This window comes from Physella acuta, unplaced genomic scaffold, assembly GCF_028476545.2.
Source record: "Physella acuta isolate Inbredline_101_S28 unplaced genomic scaffold, ASM2847654v3 ptg000167l, whole genome shotgun sequence".
In the NCBI taxonomy this organism is placed as follows: domain Eukaryota; kingdom Metazoa; phylum Mollusca; class Gastropoda; family Physidae; genus Physella; species Physella acuta.
Genome location: NW_026731686.1, coordinates 92,279 through 115,182, shown reverse-complemented (window position 1 = coordinate 115,182; position 22,904 = coordinate 92,279). Strand labels below are relative to the sequence as shown.

At 36.2% G+C, this 22,904-nt stretch overlaps 1 protein-coding gene across 1 annotated transcript; it reads left to right on the top strand.

The window, feature by feature from the left end:
- Window positions 1–4,357: 4,357 nt before the first annotated feature.
- On the top strand, window positions 4,358–22,294 carry LOC131936086 (tumor necrosis factor ligand superfamily member 6). Its single transcript, XM_059292943.1, has 8 exons — window positions 4,358–4,608; window positions 7,014–7,107; window positions 12,470–12,649; window positions 12,993–13,020; window positions 13,226–13,336; window positions 13,655–13,854; window positions 14,243–14,363; window positions 14,788–22,294. The coding sequence occupies exons 1-8, from the start codon at window positions 4,487–4,489 to the stop codon at window positions 14,922–14,924; spliced, it is 993 nt and encodes a 330-aa protein (XP_059148926.1). The 5' UTR covers window positions 4,358–4,486; the 3' UTR covers window positions 14,925–22,294.
- Window positions 22,295–22,904: the final 610 nt, after the last annotated feature.

Sequence of the window (22,904 nt, the reverse complement as noted above, 5' to 3'; positions counted from 1 at the left end):
TATATATATATATATATAATATATATATATATATATATATATATATATATATATATATATAAACATATATAAATATAAACATATATATATATATATATATATATATATATATATATATATATATATATATATATATATATATATATATATATATATATATATATATATATATATATATATATATATATATATATATATATATATAGCCACAGGTGCCGACGCAAAGGGGCGCTAAATGTAGTAGACAATACTATAAAAAGCTAATCACTTAATTATACTATATACGGCTGAAATAGAGATTTTATTGTTTCCTACACCAATTGCGTAACACCAAAAGAAAAAGGCAACGTCACTTGAAAATGCGTCCCGACCTTTCAGAATGAGAGAGGTTGGGGGAGGGCATTTTCACCAACGCGAATAACTATATATAGGCCTAATTTGAGGAGGGGACACAAAATTGATATTTCGTAATGGCCACCGAAATAGATCGCTACGCCTTTGGATAATATAGTTTATATAATGTAATCAAAGTTACTAATTATTAGGTACGTTTTAATAATGGCGATTACATATTTTTGCGCCCCCCTTTTGTCCCCCCTATGGGAAGCTGCCTAGGCGACCGCCTAGTTCGCCTTATAGGTAGCGCCGGACCTGGATCTACGTTATGCTACCTCTTACTTATCTATGACCTATATTGCGTCATCACAGTGATAAACTACGAAGTTTTATCATTTGATGATGTCATCAGTGCCTAAGCTCCGGCAACGGCATGAAAGAACTAATTTTTTTATCTCAGAGTTGAGTTTCTAAGTTGGTTATAAATAACATTGATTTGAAAGTTTGATTATTTCACTATCAATATAGGTCTCAGTTTTATTTCAGTTTAACCTTCTAGGCAGTAGCGTACGCAGGGGGGGGGGGGGAGCAGGGGGAGCGGCCGCTCCCCCTCTGGCCATTTTCAGCAAAGTGGCGCCTTTTTGGAAAGTTTTAAACAATGATATTTGTTAAAAAAATATTTTTGGTCGGCACATCTATGTAAATCACAAGATTTCTTTTCATTCAGCAATTAAGCATTATTGTACTAGTCTAGTGGTGTCTACGTTTACAACACGTATTAACAGCTGCATCAGTTTGCCATGCTAAAAATAACCAATACGATGCATTGCAATGTTTAAAAAAACCTCTACGGGTAGTACCACTTGGCAAGAGGGGTGTTAAGTTTAAGGCAACTGTATAATGTATTTGCTTACGAATAATGGAATTAGAAAATGTTATACATAAAACTTCACACATAATTACTTTATATATAAAGTTTGAATCGTGTGATTAATTAAAAAAAATTACAATACAGAAACAAATACAACAGATGTTGCACCTCTATTTAAATTTACTTATGAGCAAATTGCGTAGTGGTGGGGAAATTTTGACAAGGTCAACAACTTCATCACGATGAAGTAGTAGTATTCTTACAGTTTGGGCTATAGTGATTACGATTACAAATTATATAAAATAGTTTCAACCCCACCTCACCACCACAATTGTGTAGAGCGACATTAATGTCACACCTAGGTATATACTGGGTTGGATAATTGACCTAAAGTGACCGGGCAGTGGTGAATGAAGTTGAACCCCCCCCCCCCCCCAACCCACCCCGAACTGATCTGTTAAGTGCTTGTAGAAAAACGCGTAATGATGTACCAAAGTACCATGCCGCCAGAAAATTAGCTTTTTAAACGTAAAACTCTGTGAATATTGTTTTTGCAATTACCAGTAAGAAGGTGTGTGATCAATACAGTGATCCAACCCATATCTATTACGATGTTAAAAATGATCTTTAAAGAACACAAAGAAGCAGTAGTTAATTAAAAATATATGATCTGAACTAATAGACCTATATTTAGTTATATGTAGGCTGTTATTCCGAATGTGGTTCATTTATATAGAAATTCGAGCTTTTATACCAACTCTGATTTTAAAAACTTTCATTATGCTGTATTACTTTAGCATTTATGATGACGATATATTAAATTTTGATTATAGACAAAACATTTTGTAAACACAAATAGTGTTAAACAATTTCATTATATTCTAAAGTAATTATTTATTTGTTTAGACATTTATAATCAAATTTGTAGATATATAAATATTTATTTTAAGAGAGTGATTATTTCCCCTATTTCACTTGTCTTAAATAATTTCCCAGGAATTATTATGTAAGAATTTTTTTTTTACAAGAACTACAAAACAGATTGTGTTACGTTCATTGTTTTTGGTTTTAGTGTGTGTATATTTTTTATTGATACAATTTTTGTTTTGTCGGCCTACATTGTGTTTTTTCTTTTTTCTTCAGAGTGCTACTTATTTTACATCATAGCGAAGTAATGACATACATCTAGTAATTATATATATATATATATATATACATATATATATATATATAAATATATATATATATATATATATATATATATATATATATATATATATATATATATATATATATATATATATATATATATATATATATAATACACGTATATAGAGTGTGTTAAAAATTCGGCGCCTTTTTTTGCTCCTTTCGCTCCCCCTACAACGAAAACCTGGATACGCCTCTGCTTCTAGGTATCCGAAAGTCATATTTGATACTCTCATATAATATCTGGATTAACGGCCGCTAATCTCAAATAGCTTAGAATTATATCAAATCTTAAATCCACACCTAATTGGGCCTGTAGCTAAAGAAGAGGTATACAAATATTTATTAATACACAATGCATTTGAAAGCTCATTATTATAATTGTTTTATTTCTTTTGTCATTAAGATCTTATATACGACCTGTCTTGAACGGGAGTCTGAAGTTTTCCCGAATAGACAATTGCCCGAAAGCCACTTGTCTGGGAATTAGTAGTATTCGGGCAAGTGTCTATCGGGAATTTGTCGTATACCGTCTTCATCCTCTCGTTTGTAGTTTATACGGCGAACATGGTGAACAGCAATACTATTGTAAGGCTTAGCAGCCTGTTAAAACGATACCAAAACAGATTGTTGCACACACATGTGTTGTAAAGGTTATTTCTCTAGATTTTCCCTGTGTAACTATAAAAATACAGTTGAAACAGTAACCTTTTTAAAGATTAATTCTTTTCTAAGTAAATTTATAATGACTTTATTGTTAAACCCTCGCCCTGATTTGTACATAACACTAATCCTAATCCTCGTCCAGACCCTGCATTTTTCCAACATTCAACGCTAACCCAGTAGTTCGGGTATCAACCGGTGCGACACCTCATGGTGTCACCCCCCTCCCCTCCCCACCAAACAGAAAAAAAAGGACTGGCAATTTATATATATATATATATATATATATATATATATATATATATATATATATATATATATATTGCAATTTTTTTTGTCTAGGTGTCACCCCCTAAATTGTGTGCCCTGGGGCGTTCCGCACCCCCGCCCCCTACTTGAGACAACTCTACGCTAACCTAACAAAGACAAAATTAATTCAGATAGCACTCTAAGTGAGATACTACGCTCTATTAGCGGCCTAAATGGAGGTTGTCATTGTACACAATGTTACTATGTAGCAGTGTTTCTTCCAGACTTTTTTCTCCGGGGCGGGGGGCACTTAAAATTTTCGGGGAGGCGGTAGACTTTCTTCGGGGGGGGGGGGCGGACACTGTTAAAAATATGTTTTCTATATAAATTATATAAATTTCATTTCGTTCGGGGAAGAGATGCCTGGAAGAAACTCTGCCGTTCACTGAAGCAAAATTATTTGACTTTTAACGTAGAGATGCTAGGAAGAAACATTGCTCGCAACGTAGGCCTATAAATAAACGGGACGAGACACATGCGCAGCCGTCTCTTTTTTTTTCCTATTTTGCTCAGCCAACGACAAGCAGGCTGTGGTTTGTGTGTGTACTGTGTTGGCGGGCTATAATCGCTGTGCGGTAGCAGCCAGCTAAGATAATGAAAATGAAACGTTCTGAGTTCACGTTGGAAATATGGAAAATATCTGCAAAGCTATTTCAATCGCAATTTATTAAACAGGTAAGAAAGCAATCAATAAAGAATGATTTGAGAATACGGAAGAACATTATATGGAAATCAAAGTACTAGATCTATTAGTTATTGATTAGGGTCTATGTATACAAAAATATTGACTTCGAAAATGTTTTATTTTAATTAAATAGTGGTAGGAATATTGTAGGCCTGTTAATCACAAGAACAAACTTAGCAGCCTATTAGTGGTGTGGAACATATTGCCTATATAAGCCAGGCCAGTTTCACATCGAGGGCTAGTTGGGTCTAGTGGGAGAGGTTTGCGAGTAATTATTTCAGCTAAATAACCTATTTTTCGTTTAATTTACAGACAAATTAATTACCAATAACTGTATTTGTATCATTCAGTATATAGTACACTATAATTTCAGTACAGGGTGAATTGATACAAATACGCTTTAAACCAACAATATGTGGTTACACAAGAAATCATCACCATTGGATATAACATATGATATTGTCAGTGCTAGAGGTTCTGGAGATTCGGTCTCATTTGTTCACTCTAGAGAGACACCAGTTAAATGTTACCAGAGGTGAGTAACTTGTCTCTGTATATATATATATATATATATATATATATATATATATATATATATATATATATATATATATATATATATGTAATAGTTATCTGTTGAGGTAAATGTAGGAATGAGAGTTGACTTTAGGCTATTCGCTAAATGATTCGCTGTTGGCAATGGTAAATTCCGGCCAAACATTTACAGTAAATTTTATAACGAGGCTTCAATGTAGGCCATGTACCGCTGTTTCTTTCTTTGACCGCCAACCATCGACCAGGACGTTAATAATAGAAATACGAAAGCGTGGGTTTTTTCCCTTCTCTGCCGGCGCTTGCGTGTTCGTGCACAGTACATCGAGATTAGACAGCACCGCCCCGTTGCAGCCAGTGGTATAGTTCAGCTGTAGCAGCCTGCTAGCCTAAAAGTTAAGTAGGTCATACACGGCTTGTTGATAAAATCGCACTAGACGTAGGAAGATGGCAGCTATTCGTTGTCACGTCGTATGAGTTTGTATGGCGGTGGAGTGTGGGTTGGGGGGGGGGGGGGGTAACATTCATAGTTCGCCCTGGGCTCAGGGATGGTCAGCAAAGCCTCTGTGTCAAGTTAACCCCTGTGCTTGTCAATGGCGTAGCCAGGATCGTCTCAAGGGGGGGAGGGGGGTGTTCCAATTTTTACCCGGGGACAAACTTTCGATTAGCACCCCCCTTCATACTTTTTATATATATATACCGAGGGTCTATGGGGGGGGGGGGGGAGGGGTTATGACCCCCCTAACCCCTCCCCTGCCTACGCCACTGCTGCTTGTACATCTTAATTTTTAAACCAGTTCTTGTGTTAGCGGTAAAACATTGTAATATTTTTTTTTTGCGACAATGACTTATTGAAACATGACTCCCCCACACCACCACCACCATGGCATCTTTATCCCCTCTATAGCTACGAAAATTTAAAAATAGATTTGATATTTTAAACAATACGAACAATATCGTCTTTGTCTCCAGATAGTCTGTATGTAAACCTACTTTATTTAATGGTGTGTTAACAGACAATCCTCTGACTTTACATTAAAAAAAAATTATCAAATAACATAAATCAATATCGCGTAAGCAATTAAACTTTAAAAATAACCATTGACGTCACCAGAAAAGGAGTCGAATGTTTTAGTGATTATTGGAGCGCTGAACCAGTCAGTATTATCAGTAAATTGACCGATAGTTCTCAGCCTACTTGTGTAACTCAGCAACTGCAACGTGTAATATAAGCAACATGGCTGTTGTAATCAATGTGAAGGCTGTAAAGATTATAGGCCGATTCTAGTCGGAATAAGATACGCATGCGATACGCATGCGCAATGGAGAGAAACTACGACTTAGCGGCGATGTTTTCGATGGTACTGCGCATGCGTGTGTTTACAACCGCAGAACCCTAATACCAACCCTAATCCTATCCTTAACCCTATCCCTAATCCTATCCCTAACCCTAACCCTAGCCCTAATCCTATCCCTAATCCTATCCCTAATCCTATCCCTAACCCTATCCCTAATCCTACCCCTAACCCTCATTCTAGCCCTAACCCTAGCCATAGGTCACTGCGCATGCGCAGAACTATCTTTTGCCGAAAAATCTTATTCCGAGTAGACACTTCGAAAATGATAACCTACAGCCGTAGTATGATCGGTATGGAGAACCGAATATGTTCGCCAAAAAAGGATAGACATATTAATAGTATGAATATTGGCCAGACAACATACACACATCACACATCACACAATAACTTTTGACGAAAATGACGTACATTTATTTAAAAAATAAATTAAATAAATTATTTCGGATCTCGCCAGATAAACCCCGCCACTAATGCAAAAAGTTAAGTTCCGCCACTTTTTGAAAACCCCAATTTAAATTTAAATCACGCTCGCAAGCTTGACCTATTTCTAATGTCTACACATTTGAATATTTAAACGCGCGCCATAAAACAACTCATTATCCGCCTCTGGGGCAAGGTTTAGGGTTAAAAACTAAAAGTACAGGTTACATTTGTTTTTAAATTTTCTTTTGTTGGCCGGGAGGGAGGTGGTTTAACTTCTTGGCGGAGATAATCGCACGAATGGTGGACAAGTCTTGAGTTCGAACCCTCGGGTAGATGAGGCTCGATAGCTGGGGACAGCAACTCTTCTAGGAGAGACAACTCCAAAATCAAACAACTGTTGCCTTGTATTTTATTCTTGGTTGGACAAAGCTATTGAAGCAAATCCAAAAAGAAAAGCAGTCGAAAATCGGAGTCAACGGCCTATACGGCGCATAACAAGTTGACACGTAAAACTGAATTGTGTTGGAGGGAATCTCTTCCAACAATAGAATTAAGAACGAAGAAGAAGAAAGAAATTTATAATGCCATTTTATTTATTTCTCTACAGACTAGTGCTAGCATTAGCACTGTTCGCTATATTGCTGTGTACTGCTGTACTTGTGATTGGAATCGTGTTATTCACGTCTCACAGCACCTCAGAGGTAAGCATATACTTGTGTGGCAGCGTGAGATATTTTTTTTCTAAAGGTACCAAAACTTGCTGCAGATTTTAACAATAGGAACATGTCAGGTATAGGCGTAACCGGATCAGGATTCATTTACAATGACTAGTATATCTGAAAGTGATACTTCATGACTGCAATCCAGCATGTTATTATATCCCATCTTTGTCTGCAATTCTACATGTTATTATATCCCGTCTTTGTCTGCAATCCTACATGTTATTATATCCCGTCTTTGTTTGCAATCCTACATGTTATTATATCCCGTCTTTGTCTGCAATCCTACATGTTATTATATCCCGTCTTTGTCTGCAATTCTACATGTTATTATATCCCGTCTTTGTCTGCAATCCTACATGTTATTATATCCCGTCTTTCTGCAATCCTACACGTTATTATATACGTCTTTGTCTCACTGAGGGTTTGCCTAATCCAAATGTCCTGATCCGGTGAAAATACCCAGAAGGTGTTGCTGTTTTAAATAAATCCTGTATTATAATTGGCTAAATCTGTAACTCCAAAAGGGGAATAACCAAAAAAATACCGAAAATAAAGAAGTTCCTTTTAGGCTAATTAAAGAGGGAAAACAAACGAAATGCTTTTTTAATATTTATAAAAGTTGAGGTTTTTACGTTTAATACTGTTGCTCAATAGGCTTTGATGCCTTTCTATTTATAATTATTTGTGGGGGGAAAAACGCTCCATTAAATGGTAAAAAAAGACCTCCTAATATGGGTATTGTTAAGCTGGATGGGATAAAATGACGTTTGTCCCGCACTGTATACGCCTCTGTAATAACGATAAAAATAGAATAACACAGCATTGTTCGAACTAAAGCCATACGGCGACAGATGGCTGAAAATTAATTACAAGGGACTACAAGTACAAGGATAAAGGAAATGAATGCTCTAAAGAGATAGAGACTACAAGTAAAAGGAAATGAATGCGCTAAAGAGATAGAGACTACAAGTAAAAGGAAATGAATGCTCTAAAGAGATAGAGACTACAAGTAAAAGGAAATGAATGCTCTAAAGAGATAGAGACTACAAGTAAAAGGAAATGAATGCGCTAAAGAGATAACAAAACAGGAAGTGAACAGAGCTTTCTGACAAAATATCGAAAAAAATGTTTGTTGGTCTAAAGTTTAATCACAAGTATAGAGAAACAATTAGTTTAAAGTAGGCTGGAACTAAAAGTTGCTTTTTACTCTGGTGATGGGATGCTAGGCCTATGCTTCTTTCCGGTTGTCAAGTATCACATGATTAATGTTTGAATGTTTGAGTGGTTGTGATTAAGACCAGGAAATAAATTCTGAGCTGAATTTCGGTTATGGAATAATTTGATTTACAATGTATTCATCATATTCATTACAGCTCTTTGCACTACATTGACAACTGAAGTTTTCCAAATATCTTTTCCCCATTGCGAACCTGATATACACATGTTCACTCTTAGGTTTCTGTTGTAGCTACCCAACCTTAAATAACCTCATAGGATTTCCATTCTCATTCAGAAAAGACTTCACTCAATGCTATGATTATCAAGAGTCTTTACCCATAACCTTTACAATTTATTTACTAGGACCAGTGATTTGTTTTGGGCCCCAAACAATAAAAACAAAACCCACAACACATTTCCAAAACAAGATAAACATATTTCACTTTTAGACTGCTTAATTTGGGTATTGGGAAAAAAAACAATATAACAACAGTAGTAGCCTATATGTGTACATTTATATTGCTACAATCCAGTGAGATTCTCACGATAATAAAACTACGTCATGAGGTAATCGACAATAATAGATCATTTCATTATCTTATGTAACTAGTGTACTAACAAAAACAAGGTATCTGGTTGTCAACAAGGACAAGGTCATTGCCAAAACCGAATCAAGCTATTATGTGTAAATAGCGGAAAGTTACTAACGCCACAATTGATAATAGCCTAGTAGGTGTCTGTCATCAAGGACAACGTAAAGGCCACAGCAGAACAGAGCTATCATGTAAATGTGACGCAAACAAGAGGTTGTTTCTTAACTTGACTTGTCTATAATAAGTGACACTTTAATGTAAACAAGTTGTAGGGTAACCAACGCAGTAGACATATGGACTAACCAATACGAAGAATGACATTATTGGAGGCAGAAAAGCTGAGAGACAGAAAACGAACTGTTTTGAGGACGGAGACATAATGGTATCGAATAAACATGTGGTTGGCTCGATTGTTTAAAGATTGATTGTGATAGGGAGCAATCACAGAGATTAATAATACACGTACTGAACAGTATTATTAGAACTTGATATACAGAGTGATACAGTGTGTAGACCTCTTACATTGGAGGTCTGTTGATTTTTAAGTTAACATTGGAACAGTGATTATCAAGAAATAAAGTGTTGTAATCTCTATCATGAAGTCAGAGTGTTTTTCTTTATATGAGTTGGATATGTCAGTGCCAAATGATGTGTTCACGGCGTATAATTGGAATTCTTAAGTTGTGGACAAATTCCTACAAAGAGGTGGTTACACACTTCTGTCGCATTTGGTGCTGCGAGAAGGGATCGCACAAGACATAACAAAGAACGACATACGTCTGTCATATTAGGCGTCGTCGTCAGGATGGGATCGCGACTATACACCCAAACAACAATATCAAAGAAATAATCACATCATGTGGTCACATTTGGCGCTGCGAGTAGGGTGAATATCAACAAGACCGGTATTAAACGTCATATATTGTGTTTTAGATGTTCTATGAAGTAATGGTGCATAGGGCAGAGGTTCAATACACCTCTAGAAATGGAGTAGTGTGACGAAAGGCTTCGCGTAACCACGGCCGCACGAGAAGTGACGTCACATTGTATATTTTAAACTTCGTGTACAGATGTGTATCGTGTGTAGTCATTAAATATGAGTGTCAATAAAAAGTATTCGAATACACTGATTTGTGTGACTGTTTCAGGGAATGATTTCTTGTTTTAGAGAGATTCATCGGAGACACTCTGAGGACTGTGTATTGAAGATAACTTTGACGATTCTTTACGTGATTTATGGACAGTGTTGTGATTGTTCAAATTCGGTCGGGTAGTTAAGTTTCTAGGATTTCTCTTCAAGAACTGAAATCTAGAATGGTATTCGAGGGGGTCAAGGAAGAGAAATAACCACCAAAATAGCAATGGCAGAACAGGCTTTCAACAGACTTGCTAAGATCTTGAAATCATCCTCACTGCAACAGAGAACCAAAAAAAAGGATTTACAAGTCTAATGTACGTTCTGTACTCCACTATGCTGCAGAGTCATGGAAACTAAACAAGAAAGCAGAGAGCCGAGGCTTTGAAAGAAGATCCCTCAAGATCCTTTCAACGTATCCTCAGAATAAAGTGGGATGACAAAGTCCCGAACAAGGAAATACGACGAAGTACAGGCTTAAACAATAATGTTTCAGAAGTACGAATGAGGAGATGGAGATGGCTGGGTCATGTCCTTTGCATGAACAGAAGAAGACTCCCGAACACAGCACTAAAAGGGACTCCGCCTGAAAAACGATGAAGAGGAAGACCACAGGGAACACAGAGGTGAGAGCATGCTTTTGTGTTTCAATTTAATGTCCTCTCCGGCCAATGGCCGTCTCCTTAATCTATATGCGTAAGGCCACTACCTGTGTCCGTTAGGGTCAAGCAGATGGTTTGAAATGATGGGAATTTGTGATTGGATGGCCTATATAACATGAATGGTGGATTTGGTCAGGACTCTTACACGCATAGCTGGGGCTAGATACCAGGCTAGGCCTTATGATGGCAGCTTTAGGACTGGCCGCGAAGGCTGGATTATTGGCCCAGCTGATGTTGTGTTCCTTTGGCGTGGTGTTTACACCAGCGGCCGAACTTCTTGTTCATGTAGATATATGCTTTGCTCCTGTGGCCATTATTGTTATTTGAAGTGGCCTAACTGGATGTTATAAGTGTGGCCAGATGTTGTACCAGAGGCCGATGTCATGTTTCCTAGGTTGGAAATATTCCTGTGTTGAATTATATTGTTTTGAGTACCGCTGAGTACTCATAGAAGGATTTAAACCGTGTTTGATCAGTGGAATCAGAACTAGGGATATTAGCATTTTCAGATGTGATTTTGGGATTACGTAGCAGTGCAAGAAATAAAATTGGGACTAGTAATAATAACTTTTACACAGGTGATTCTGAGATTACGTGACAGTGCAAGAAATAAAATTAGGATTAGGAAGAGTAACATTTACACGTGTGATTCTGAGATTACCAAAGCACAGCAAGTAGTGTAGGACCTGAGGAAATGACATTTACCTTTGTAAATTTGAGTTGTGTAAATGCCGGTTTACTATTGACACTTATATATGTTTTTTTAATGTTATGTAACCAAGGTGATTAATTCTGTATTGCAATGTAAGTGATGATTTTTATCTTTTGACTGGTATTGGTAATTCCAGTGATGTTTTGTCAAATGTAAAATGACGGGCCATGTTGCATATTTATTGTTTCACTGTTGTTAACAATTTGTAGACCAAATTGAGGTCTAAAGAATATAATAAACGTATTGAACTGTGTGTGGGTTAACAAGTTTAATATTGGTGTGCAATTAGTTTTGCTCAGGTCTGGTAAACCTTCCTGTTCCAACGAGGATGCACGGATTTGAGAGAATAAAAACCATCACCATCTCTCTATCGATATAGAACCGATCCTAAGCTATAGTGGCACATAGACGAATCTGATTGATTGTGACAGGGAGCTGTCACTGAGAATGATTGAACGCAGAGAACAGTGTTAGTAGATTTTTAGATACAGAGTGATATATTATGTGGACCTGCGACATTGGAGTTATGTTAATTTTTGTGTTATTCTTGGAGCCGCGATGACTTATCAAGAAATAAAATGTTGTAATCTCCAACCTGCATTCAGATTGTGATCTTTTGTATGATTTGGATATGTCAGTGCATAATGAGGTGTCCACGGCCCTAAAGGCGGAATTCCTAAGTCGTGTAAGATTACCTACCGAGAGGTGGTTATACACCTTTTTCACATTTGGGTGCTGCGAGAAGGGGTTGCGAAAAACATAACAAAACGTCACACGCCTGTCACATTTCACGTCGTAGGCAAGGTGGAAACGAAACTACACACACAAACAACAACATCTAAGAAAAAATAACATCACTTGTTCACACATATTTCACAGTTTTTTGTTTTCCTACAATGTGAATCCCTCAGAACCGAACTCGATACTTTCGAGATAGCAATCATGAGCCCTACCACTCAACCACCATCAGTAGAACACTTTATACTTCTATGACCAAACTCACCATTGTGTCAATCAACAGACCAACGACAAAGACAAGCCCATCGCCTGTGTGTCTTGTAACAAACTCATCAAGACAACCTACGACACATCCGCTAGTGACCCCCTCTTTGACATGCTGGTCAGGGTACGCGATGCCCACGGAGGGAGTGATCTGTGCTGTGCCTACGACAGTGAGCAGATGTCCGCGCTCTTAGAAATGGTAAGTACTCACGGATAATGTGTTTTTAAATAGTCTCCAACCAAATGTGCAGCATTAAGCGAAGATATTACACTATGGCAATCCCAACTTAATTCGTTGTCTACTTTACGGAAGGAATTTGGTCGTAGGTGGGGTCAAGGAAGTAGGGGGCCTGGTGGCGAAGACGATAATCCACTTATTTTTAGCCTCTTATCTCAACTTTACATTTAACCAAGCAAACACATTTGAACACACGAAAACCGAAACTAACTGAGAAATCTAACACGGAAGGTTAAATAAATCCACTGCAGATAACAATTCACACATTCTGAATTTGACACTGTTTTTTTTGTTTATTTTTTAGAGCATGAGAAGACAGGATGTTAACAAAGGTAAACTTCAACTTTGATTACATTACACATACCTTTTTTAATAAAATAAAAAACATTTTAATACAGTTAAAATAAAGCAAGTATTCTTTGCCCACTACTTTGAAATATCAGTTCATTCCTCTGTCTTATTTCTAACACTAACTATCCACCAACAGTCTTGCATTAACTAAATACCATCATCAACATTTTCTTCAAACTATTTCAGCGCCATTACAGTCCTTCAATGTATCAGACTTCTCCTTCAGCCCTGCATCAACACACAAAAGACTTTTCCCTCCAAAAAATCCATACCCAGAAATGCCATACCAGGAAAGAGGTAATCCAAAAACAAATGTTTAGATTGTCAGCAAACATTCTAAAGCTACTTTAAACAAGATATGTTTACATTTGAAAACTTTGAAAACCAATGTTCCATAAGAATGAAAAAAATATCTTTAAGAATGGCAAATTTAGTCCGTGATTAAAATTCAATAAAAATCGTTCATGTTATGTCCATACTATTAATTTTAAACATAATTTGATTAATAGCTATAATTGTGTGTTTTTATAATGGTCACGTTTCGAGGTTTGAAAACAAAACGTGTTTTTTTTACAAATGTCTATTTAAATTTTAAACTTGAATTTTTATTTTTAGTCCCCCAGTTCGGAAACGGAAGCGTGGTGGTCTTGTTTAAAAACGAGAACGTCACTGCGGACCCCCTGGTGGAACACGAGAGGGGGGTGGAGATCTTAAAAGATGGCATCCGAATCATCCACCCGGGGCTCTACTACGTCTACAGCAGTATCCACTTCCGGCCGGAGTCGGCTCATCCTTGCAAGAACTTTAAGTACCAGGTATGTATTCAATCATACGATTGCCAACCCAAAAGTCTAGAGTTCGAGTCCCAGAATCAAATAAATCGAACGTCTTAGAACCTATTTCTGATGGGTATCTTACTGACGTTAAGGCTGGGTATAGAGCTGACCACACTATCCCTTCATGTGCCGAGGTCTCAGAAACATGTGTACTGAAATTGAATGTTACTATTAATGTGCAGTAGAGTTGTATTGCTGTTATTCTGACAAAGTCCTACAATCGATACACCATTTATTTCTAATCATGAAAAGATCAGTTAGGATAGTTTTACCTGTGAAACTTGAGTAGAATTTATACTCTTTAAAAAATTCCTAAAATGTGTATAAAAGTAGTGTGTATACAAAACTTTAAACCTTTTTTTTCCAGACCTGGGGTCACTATGTGGAAAAAATAAGCCCCAACAACCCGGCTCAAACTGGTTGCTTACTAAAGACTGCTCACACTTGCTGTGATGCGTGCACTATGGATGAGGAAACAAGTTATACAGGTGAGAAAACTACACCGAGAATATCTAAAACCTGTATAGTTAGTGATGTAGCTTTAAATTATGGTGAAGTGCATTCAAGTACTGACCCAGCTATAAATAGCCAGTCTAGACGCTTCGAGCACTAGAATGTTAACCCACTACATGTGTATGTGTAAGCAAATTCACACTGCAACATTTGCTTATATGCATGTGTGCTTTACATAAAAATAAATAAGGAAATAAATAATCAAAGAATTACCGAACACAGAATAAGCTTAGAGGAATGATTGGGAGAAAGGGAATTTGATATTAAAGTACTTGATTGTTTCTTTTTCAATTTTATCACTGTGGTCAGACAAATTTGACTGCCTACACTTATATAATAATAATGATAATAATAATACATTTTGTATTATATATTTTATTATTTTTTTGTTTAAACTAGGTGGTGTTTTTCATTTGGAGTCTGGTGACGTCATAAGGATAGTTATTTCCGGATACGGGCTTGTTTACTTCCGACAACAAACAAGTTTTGCAGGGTTGATGATGCTCGGCAATTCCAATATCCCAGCGCAGAAATGACCTGGAAATGAAAAAGTAGTGCACGTTAACCAATGCATCACGCAAAATCTCATCTCCAACGTACGTGCACCTTAACCGAATTCATTTTGAGTAAAACACTCAAAAGGCAAAAAAAAAAAAAAAACAATTCACCGAAAGTTGAACATCTTTACGGAGTATAATTGACGCTATTTTTAAAAAAAGCTAAATCTGACTATTTAATACCTTTCTATCGAGCTATTTGTCATCTAGACAAATACAACTCTAATTGGCGACAGTTCTTCTCAGAGCTTTCGTGAAAGAAATGTAAAAGTATGCCTAAGTGTATAATGCATGCCTATGATTACTCTACTTGCCTTGAGCGGAAGCAGTTATTTTTGTGTAATGGCTGACTAGACAATGTCTTTCAATTTCAAGCTTTAGAGAGTTATCCAAGTTCGAAAAAATGATATTTTGTTCACCCATTTTCATTAAGATCACGTTCATTCTGTGCAGTCATATAATTGATGTTATGTGTCATACACACTCTGTCACTCTGCTAAATACTTTGAGGATGTTCTACAACACAATACATGCAGCGAGTTAACTTTAAGAGACATAACGGATCGTCTCAGACAAGTGTACCATTCAGACATTTTTCTACGGAGGAGGGGGGGGGGGGGGGGTGGCAATATATTTTTTGAAAGGAAGAGGGTGGAAACTGATTATCAGTGTTTCTTCCAGACTTTTTTCTCCAGGAGGGGGGGGGGGCACTAGAAATTTTCGGGGTTGGGTGCGGACACTTAAAAGTATATATTTTATATATAAATTCCATTCCATTCGGGTGGGGGGGGGGGGGGCGGTTGATTTTATTCGGGTTTGGGGGGCAGAGCCCCTCGAAGAGATGCTTGGAATAAAAAAAAAATTCTATTTCGTTTGAGGGGACGGTGGATGTGCTTGGTGACTTTGAAGACAACACGGATCAAACTTTAACCTGACATAGACGTTACGGGTTAACTTAAGACTTAACTCACACTCCTTAAGCTTAACAACAGAATGACTACATGCAATATGACTTTAGACATAACACACACTCCTTAAGCTTAACAACAGACATACTACAAGCACCATGCTAGACATACTACAAGCACCATGCTAGACATATCACAAGCACCATGCTAGACATACCACAAGCACCATGCTAGACATACCACAAGCACCATGCTAGACATACCACAAGCACCATGCTAGACATACCACAAGCACCATGCTAGACATACCACAAGCACCATGCTAGACATACCACAAGCACCATGCTAGACATACCACAAGCACCATGCTAGACATACTACAAGCACCATGCTAGACATACTACAAGCACCATGCTAGACATACTACAAGCACCATGCTAGACATACTACAAGCACCATGCTAGACATACTACAAGCACCATGCTAGACATACCACAAGCACCATGCTAGACATACCACAAGCACCATGCTAGACATACTACAAGCACCATGCTAGACATACTACAAGCACCATGCTAGACATACTACAAGCACCATGCTAGACATACTACAAGCACCATGCTAGACATACTACAAGCACCATGCTAGACATACTACAAGCACCATGCTAGACATACTACAAGCACCATGCTAGACATACCACAAGCACCATGCTAGACATACTACAAGCACCATGCTAGACATACTACAAGAACCATGCTAGACATAATACAAGCACCATGCTAGACATACTACAAGCACCATGCTAGACATACTACAAGCACCATGCTAGACATACTACAAGCACTATACTAACTTAACCAGCTTTGAGAATCAACCCAAAACCTAACAAAGACATGACTGGGTGACAATAGACTTGACAAAATTTCCTTTAGCTAAACAATTCACATGTCACATGTGAACTGAAAACACACTACAGATCAAAGGAAAACATTACACATGCATGACAGGCTAAGATAAGGCTTAACAAACACACCATAATACTAAACAGCACACACACACTGCACGCATCAAGATAAATTAAAGGACACTTCATATCAACTTTTTACATCACAGAAGCATCACAGAGCATGATAAAACTTAACAAACTCACAATATACTAAACATCATACACACTAAAAAAAACTTTGTAACTTTACCAGATCGACAAATTAAATACATAACAGACACATTACAAGCTGAATCAAGGCTTAACAGACACAATACAAACATATATAAACCATAAGAAACACATTATAACCCAAACAGACTCATTAAACACGTAATTCTTAACATCAATCCTGCAATCTCTACAACAGTTTAACACTTAAATTATAATTCCAGAGACTTACCACTAGCAGCAAACAAAGCTACAAACTACTAACAGACACAATGAAATATATGCATCACTATCAGATAAAACTAACTTGAGATACATCGTTACAATTCAATAGACAAATCACAGAACGTTCACAAACAGTTCACACTTACTGTAAAGGAATTTCATTCATTCGCAAATTTTACGGTTAAGCCATATAGGCTGACGACATCAATCATTCAGCACACCATGCAGACCATCTAGAGATTGTTATCAATCAATAATCGCAGTCAAGTTATAAAAATCATAAGCAAGCGCATAGCATACAGCTTACTTAACAGTCAGACCGACAAACACACAACCAATGTATGTATGTGTTTGCCCAGTAAAAAACACATACATACATTGGTTGTGTGTTTGTCGGTCTGTCTGTTAAGTAAGCTGGTGTGTGTGTCTTTGTTTAGATAGACACACTTTATTTACTGGTGTGTCAGTGTAAAGACAGAAACACATACTTTCGTGTTTCTCCCTGAGGGGAGAAAGGCGAAAGTATGTGTTTCTGTCTATACACCGACACACAGTAAACAATGTGTGTCTATAGACAGAAACACATACTTTCGTGTTTCTCTCTAAAGGGAGAAAGACGAAAGTATGTGTTTCTGTCTCAGCACAGACACACAGTAAATAAATTGTGTCTATAGACAGAAACACATACTTTCGTGTTTCTCTCTAAAGGGAGAAAGACGAAAGTATGTGTTTCTGTTTCAGCACAGACACACAGTAAATAAATTGTGTCTATAGACAGAAACTCATACTTTCGCGTTTCTCTCTAAAGGGAGAAAGACGAAAGTATGTGTTTCTGTCTCAGCACCGACACACAGTAAACAAAGTGTGTCTATAGACAGAAACACATACTTTCGTGTTTCTCTCTAAAGAAAGAAAGACGAAAGTATATGTTTCTGTCTCAGCACCGACACACAGTAAATAAATTGTGTCTATAGACAGAAACACATACTTTCGTGTTTCTTTCTTTAGAGAGAAACACGAAAGTATGTGTTTCTGTCTCAGCACAGACACACACATAAAAAAACCAGGTGTACCCTTTTATGGAAACAGATACACCTATTCTATGTTTTTACCATAGTGTAGCAACACAGAATCCAAAACAACACACTTAAACCTAACATATTTATCGTTGTATAGAGAATGAGAGAGAGAGAGAGAAAGAGGGAGTGACTCGTATTTTTGTATCACTCAGCGTCGACAAAAAATATATACTTGTTGTGTCTGACTCAGAGGCGTAGCCACCCTTCCCGGCGCCCGGGGATAAACTTTCGATTTGCACCCCCCCCCCATCGAACTTTTCTTTCATTTGCACCCCCCGCCCTTCAAACTTTCGATTTACACCCCCCCTCGAACTTTTCTTTTGCACCCCCCCCCCTCAAACTTTCAATTTGGCGCCCCCCCTAAGGTCGGCGCCAGGGGATATATGTCCCCCTTCGCCCCCCCCCCCTCGCTACGCCTCTGGTCTGACTCTACACAATGTAAACAAACAAAATGGTGTCTGTGTAATACTAAATAACAGATTACAACATTGAAACTTTTGCTGCAATAGAAAATGAACCTTGTCAGGTGTTACCATACACCCAGATAGAAACAACATACACACAACGTACACGTGTGTTCCGTCCGCAACACACGTGTAAATTGTGTGTATGTTGTTTCTATCTGGTTGTATGGTAAGTTAGCTGTTCGTGCTTTTATGCAGACAGATGGTCTTGCGTATAATATATATATATATATATATATATATATATATATATATATATATATATATATATATATATATATATATATGTGTGTGTGTGTGTGTGTGTGTGTATACACTTGCAATGGAAATAGAGCATCTATTTTTAAATGCCGATGATTTTTAAAACTATATTATAACAAAACAACTTTTTTACATATGTATCTTGTAAATACGATGGCATCAATTTATGCTTAAACCATTATTGAAGAAAAATGTATTTCTGGTTTATGTGTTCTCGTCATTATGTACTTGTTGTATATTAAAAGAAATATTAATGTTGTTATATACTTTATTGCTTAAAATTAATGTGATTTTTAGAAAAAACTAAATTACATTTTACAATGTTTACTATCGTTTACTATAGTGTTTTGTATGCTTAATTATTCTTAAAGATTTTTTTCATTATTAAAAATTATATTTTTAGTAATTGATTATATATATATATATATATATATATATATATATATATATATATATATATATATATCGTTCGTTTAGTATTCTAGATCTATTTTATCACCATTATCTTTACTGTTATTATTTCAACTCAGAATATTTTTATTACTTTTTTGCAATATGAAAATAATTTACATTAATTTTTAAGGATGTAATGGCTTTGAAATGTTTGTTTAAACCAATAAAATAAAGTATTACAAATTTCAAGTGAACTGAATTGTACGTAAATTGTACGTATGTGGCAAAATTATACTTACAATATTGAAATCCACTAAGTTGCTACTGTAAATATATACATATATTTTATTATTTTGTTTATTAATTACCTACTTTATTTTTGTTTTTCTTGCAATTGACGTCGTTTTAAGGACCTTTGAACAACGATAAAGAGTTTTAAGGTGATGATATTAGGCATGAAATGCTGGTTCCAAATGGTTCCCACTTTTGGTTGCCAGAAAGCATATTTTTCAACAAAAATTGAATAGGCCTATTTGTGTAATAAGCACAAAATCACTTCCGGTTTTATTAAGGCTAGAAATAGTCCAACAAATAAATACTAGTAATATAATAGTAATTTAGCAAACACTTTTATTTTTAATATGTATTAGTAGAGTCTGTGTGTTGTGGTGATTGGGGATGTTATATTATTTAATACATATACAATACTAGGCTATACACCATAGATCACTATTGTGTATTTTATCATGGAATAAAATTGTTCTAACTTCTTGTTTTACTCTCCCTGGTCATTCCGGTTGACTTTAAGGAGAGGTTGACGGCAGTCTTTTTTTACTTTCTCGTATATACGTAGTATAGAGAAAGTATTGTAATCGTGCAAAAAAAAATCGAGATTTTTACAAATCTCGACGTTTTACACCTCACTGATACGGAAAAACATAATTTTGCAATCTTGTCCGTATGTCTGTGTGTGTGTCTGTGTGTCTGTGTGTCTGTCTGTGTGTAAACACGATAACTTGAGTACCGTTACAGCTAGGTTGATGAAATTTCATATATAAGTATTATATCAAAATCGTAGATCCGTATCAACTTTTGAGCGATTTCCGACAACCGGAAGTGGTACTTTTTCTACTTTGAATTTTTCAAAAGCCTATAACTTGAGTACTATTTCAGATAGATAAATGAAATTTCACATGTAAGTAAAAGATCTAATTCTCTACCTTCTGTTAACTTTTGAGTAATTTCCGTTGATCGGAAGTAGTAATTTACGCTACTTCCGATTTCTCAAAAAACTAATGTAAATTTTAAAAGTACTAATAATATTGCGCACTATTATGCGCTTTTTACTTTCTCGTATATACGTAGTATAGAGAAAGTATTGTAATCGTGCAAAAAAAAAAATCGAGATTTTTACAAATCTCGACGTTTTACACCTCACTGATACGGAAAAACATAATTTTGCAATCTTGTCCGTATGTCTGTGTGTGTGTGTCTGTGTGTCTGTGTGTCTGTCTGTGTGTAAACACGATAACTTGAGTACCGTTACAGCTAGGTTGATGAAATTTCATATATAAGTATTATATCAAAATCGTAGATCCGTATCAACTTTTGAGCGATTTCCGACAACCGGAAGTGGTACTTTTTCTACTTTGAATTTTTCAAAAGCCTATAACTTGAGTACTATTTCAGATAGATCAATGAAATTTCACATGTAAGTAAAAGATCTAATTCTCTACCTTCTATCAATTTTTGAGTAATTTCCGTTGACCGGAAGTACTAATTTACGCTATTTCCGATTTCTCGAAAAACGCATATAAATTTATAAAGAACTAATAATATTGCGCACTATTATGCGCTTTTTGCTTTGGCGTTCACTTGGTGCGCAATGTTTTTTTCTACTAGATTTTATTCTATTTTTAAAAGTTTAAGTAAACAAAAATCATGTCTATATTCCGAGTTGCCATCCCACGTAGTGTTATATTAGAATATTCGAGAAAGTTTAGGGGATATCACTCCCGGTTTATTTATTTCGTGTTGACTTGGTGTGCAATTAATTTGTCTACGAGATTTTATTCTATTTTTAAAACTTTAAGTATTTAAAATGGATTAAAAATCATGTCTATAGCCCGAGTTCCCATCCCCTGTTATTTTATATAAGAATATTCGAGAAAGTTTAGGGGAGATCACTCCCGGTTTATTTAATACTTGAATTGATAGAATAATTCTAAATAACTTTTCAGCGGCTTATATTCAATACAAAAATATAAAAATGAGTGTAGTCGATGGTTCCCAAACAACTTTAAGTTTTTTTTAAATGTAGTTATAATTTTATCGCTTGCCATATTTTTAAAGATTTTTCAAAAACAAATAGTATGATTACATCGACTTTTCAAGACTATTATAATCAGGTAGATCTATAACTATTTTTAAAAAACGCTTTTGTAAACTCGCAGTTTGCCTAATACAGTGGTTATGGTTTGTTGTCGTTTGTATTAGTTTTGGAGTTAGCTTTAGGGCTAAATATATTTACTATTTTTGCATGTATACATTCATTGGGAATTAAATATATTCCCAAGACCCGGGCAGCGCCAGGAATATCATGCTGATAAAATACAAATCACGGTCCTTTACAGATATTTTTTTACAAAAGCCAGTGCAAAGCCTGGCCGGGACGGCATGTTTCTATAATAATTGTCTACACTCATGTCAGTCAACATCAGTTTTTTTTAGGATAGGAACTGATTGCCACTGTGTTCTAGTGCTTGTGTTTTAAACTGTTCAGAAGAGACTGTGTTTCTTATTGGATTTCTGTATCGTGTAAACTGTTCATTAAAGTTTTATTATTGTTGCTTTTAAAAAATAGCTTTGTTTTCTTTTGAAACTGTAATAGATTGAGTTAATTGTGAGGTCAAGGGAACTCACTCTCTGTATTAGTATTATATTTATATTGTTATCTTGAGTGATGTCCCTTACATGTTGTTATCTATATATAGTTGTCTCTGGCCACTCCTCTCTCTCTCTTTGCATGATGGCGTCTGTACATAATAAAGACTGTTAACAACCAACGCGGCTCCTCGTCAGTCATTACAATCTACGTCATTTGGCGACGAAGGATAAACATCTACTAGAAAGAGCACCTACTTACGCAAAAAAGAGGTTTGCTAGAGCTTATTAGCTAATTATTTCTAGAATTATGGCGCTGTATGGCCAAATAAAAGAATTTGATGCGAATGATGAAATCATTCAAGATTACCTAGAGAGGTTAAGCTTTTACCTAGAAGCTAACAACGTGAGGATAGAAGCCAAAAAGAGAGCTATTTTGTTAACAGTCATAGGGCCTCAACAATTTAGGCTACTAAAGGACTTATGCGCACCAGCTAGTCCAGATACCAAGAGCTTTAACGAGCTGAGCAAATTGCTAACAGACCACCATGCGCCTACCCCATCAAAGTTTCTATGTCGAGCTAGAT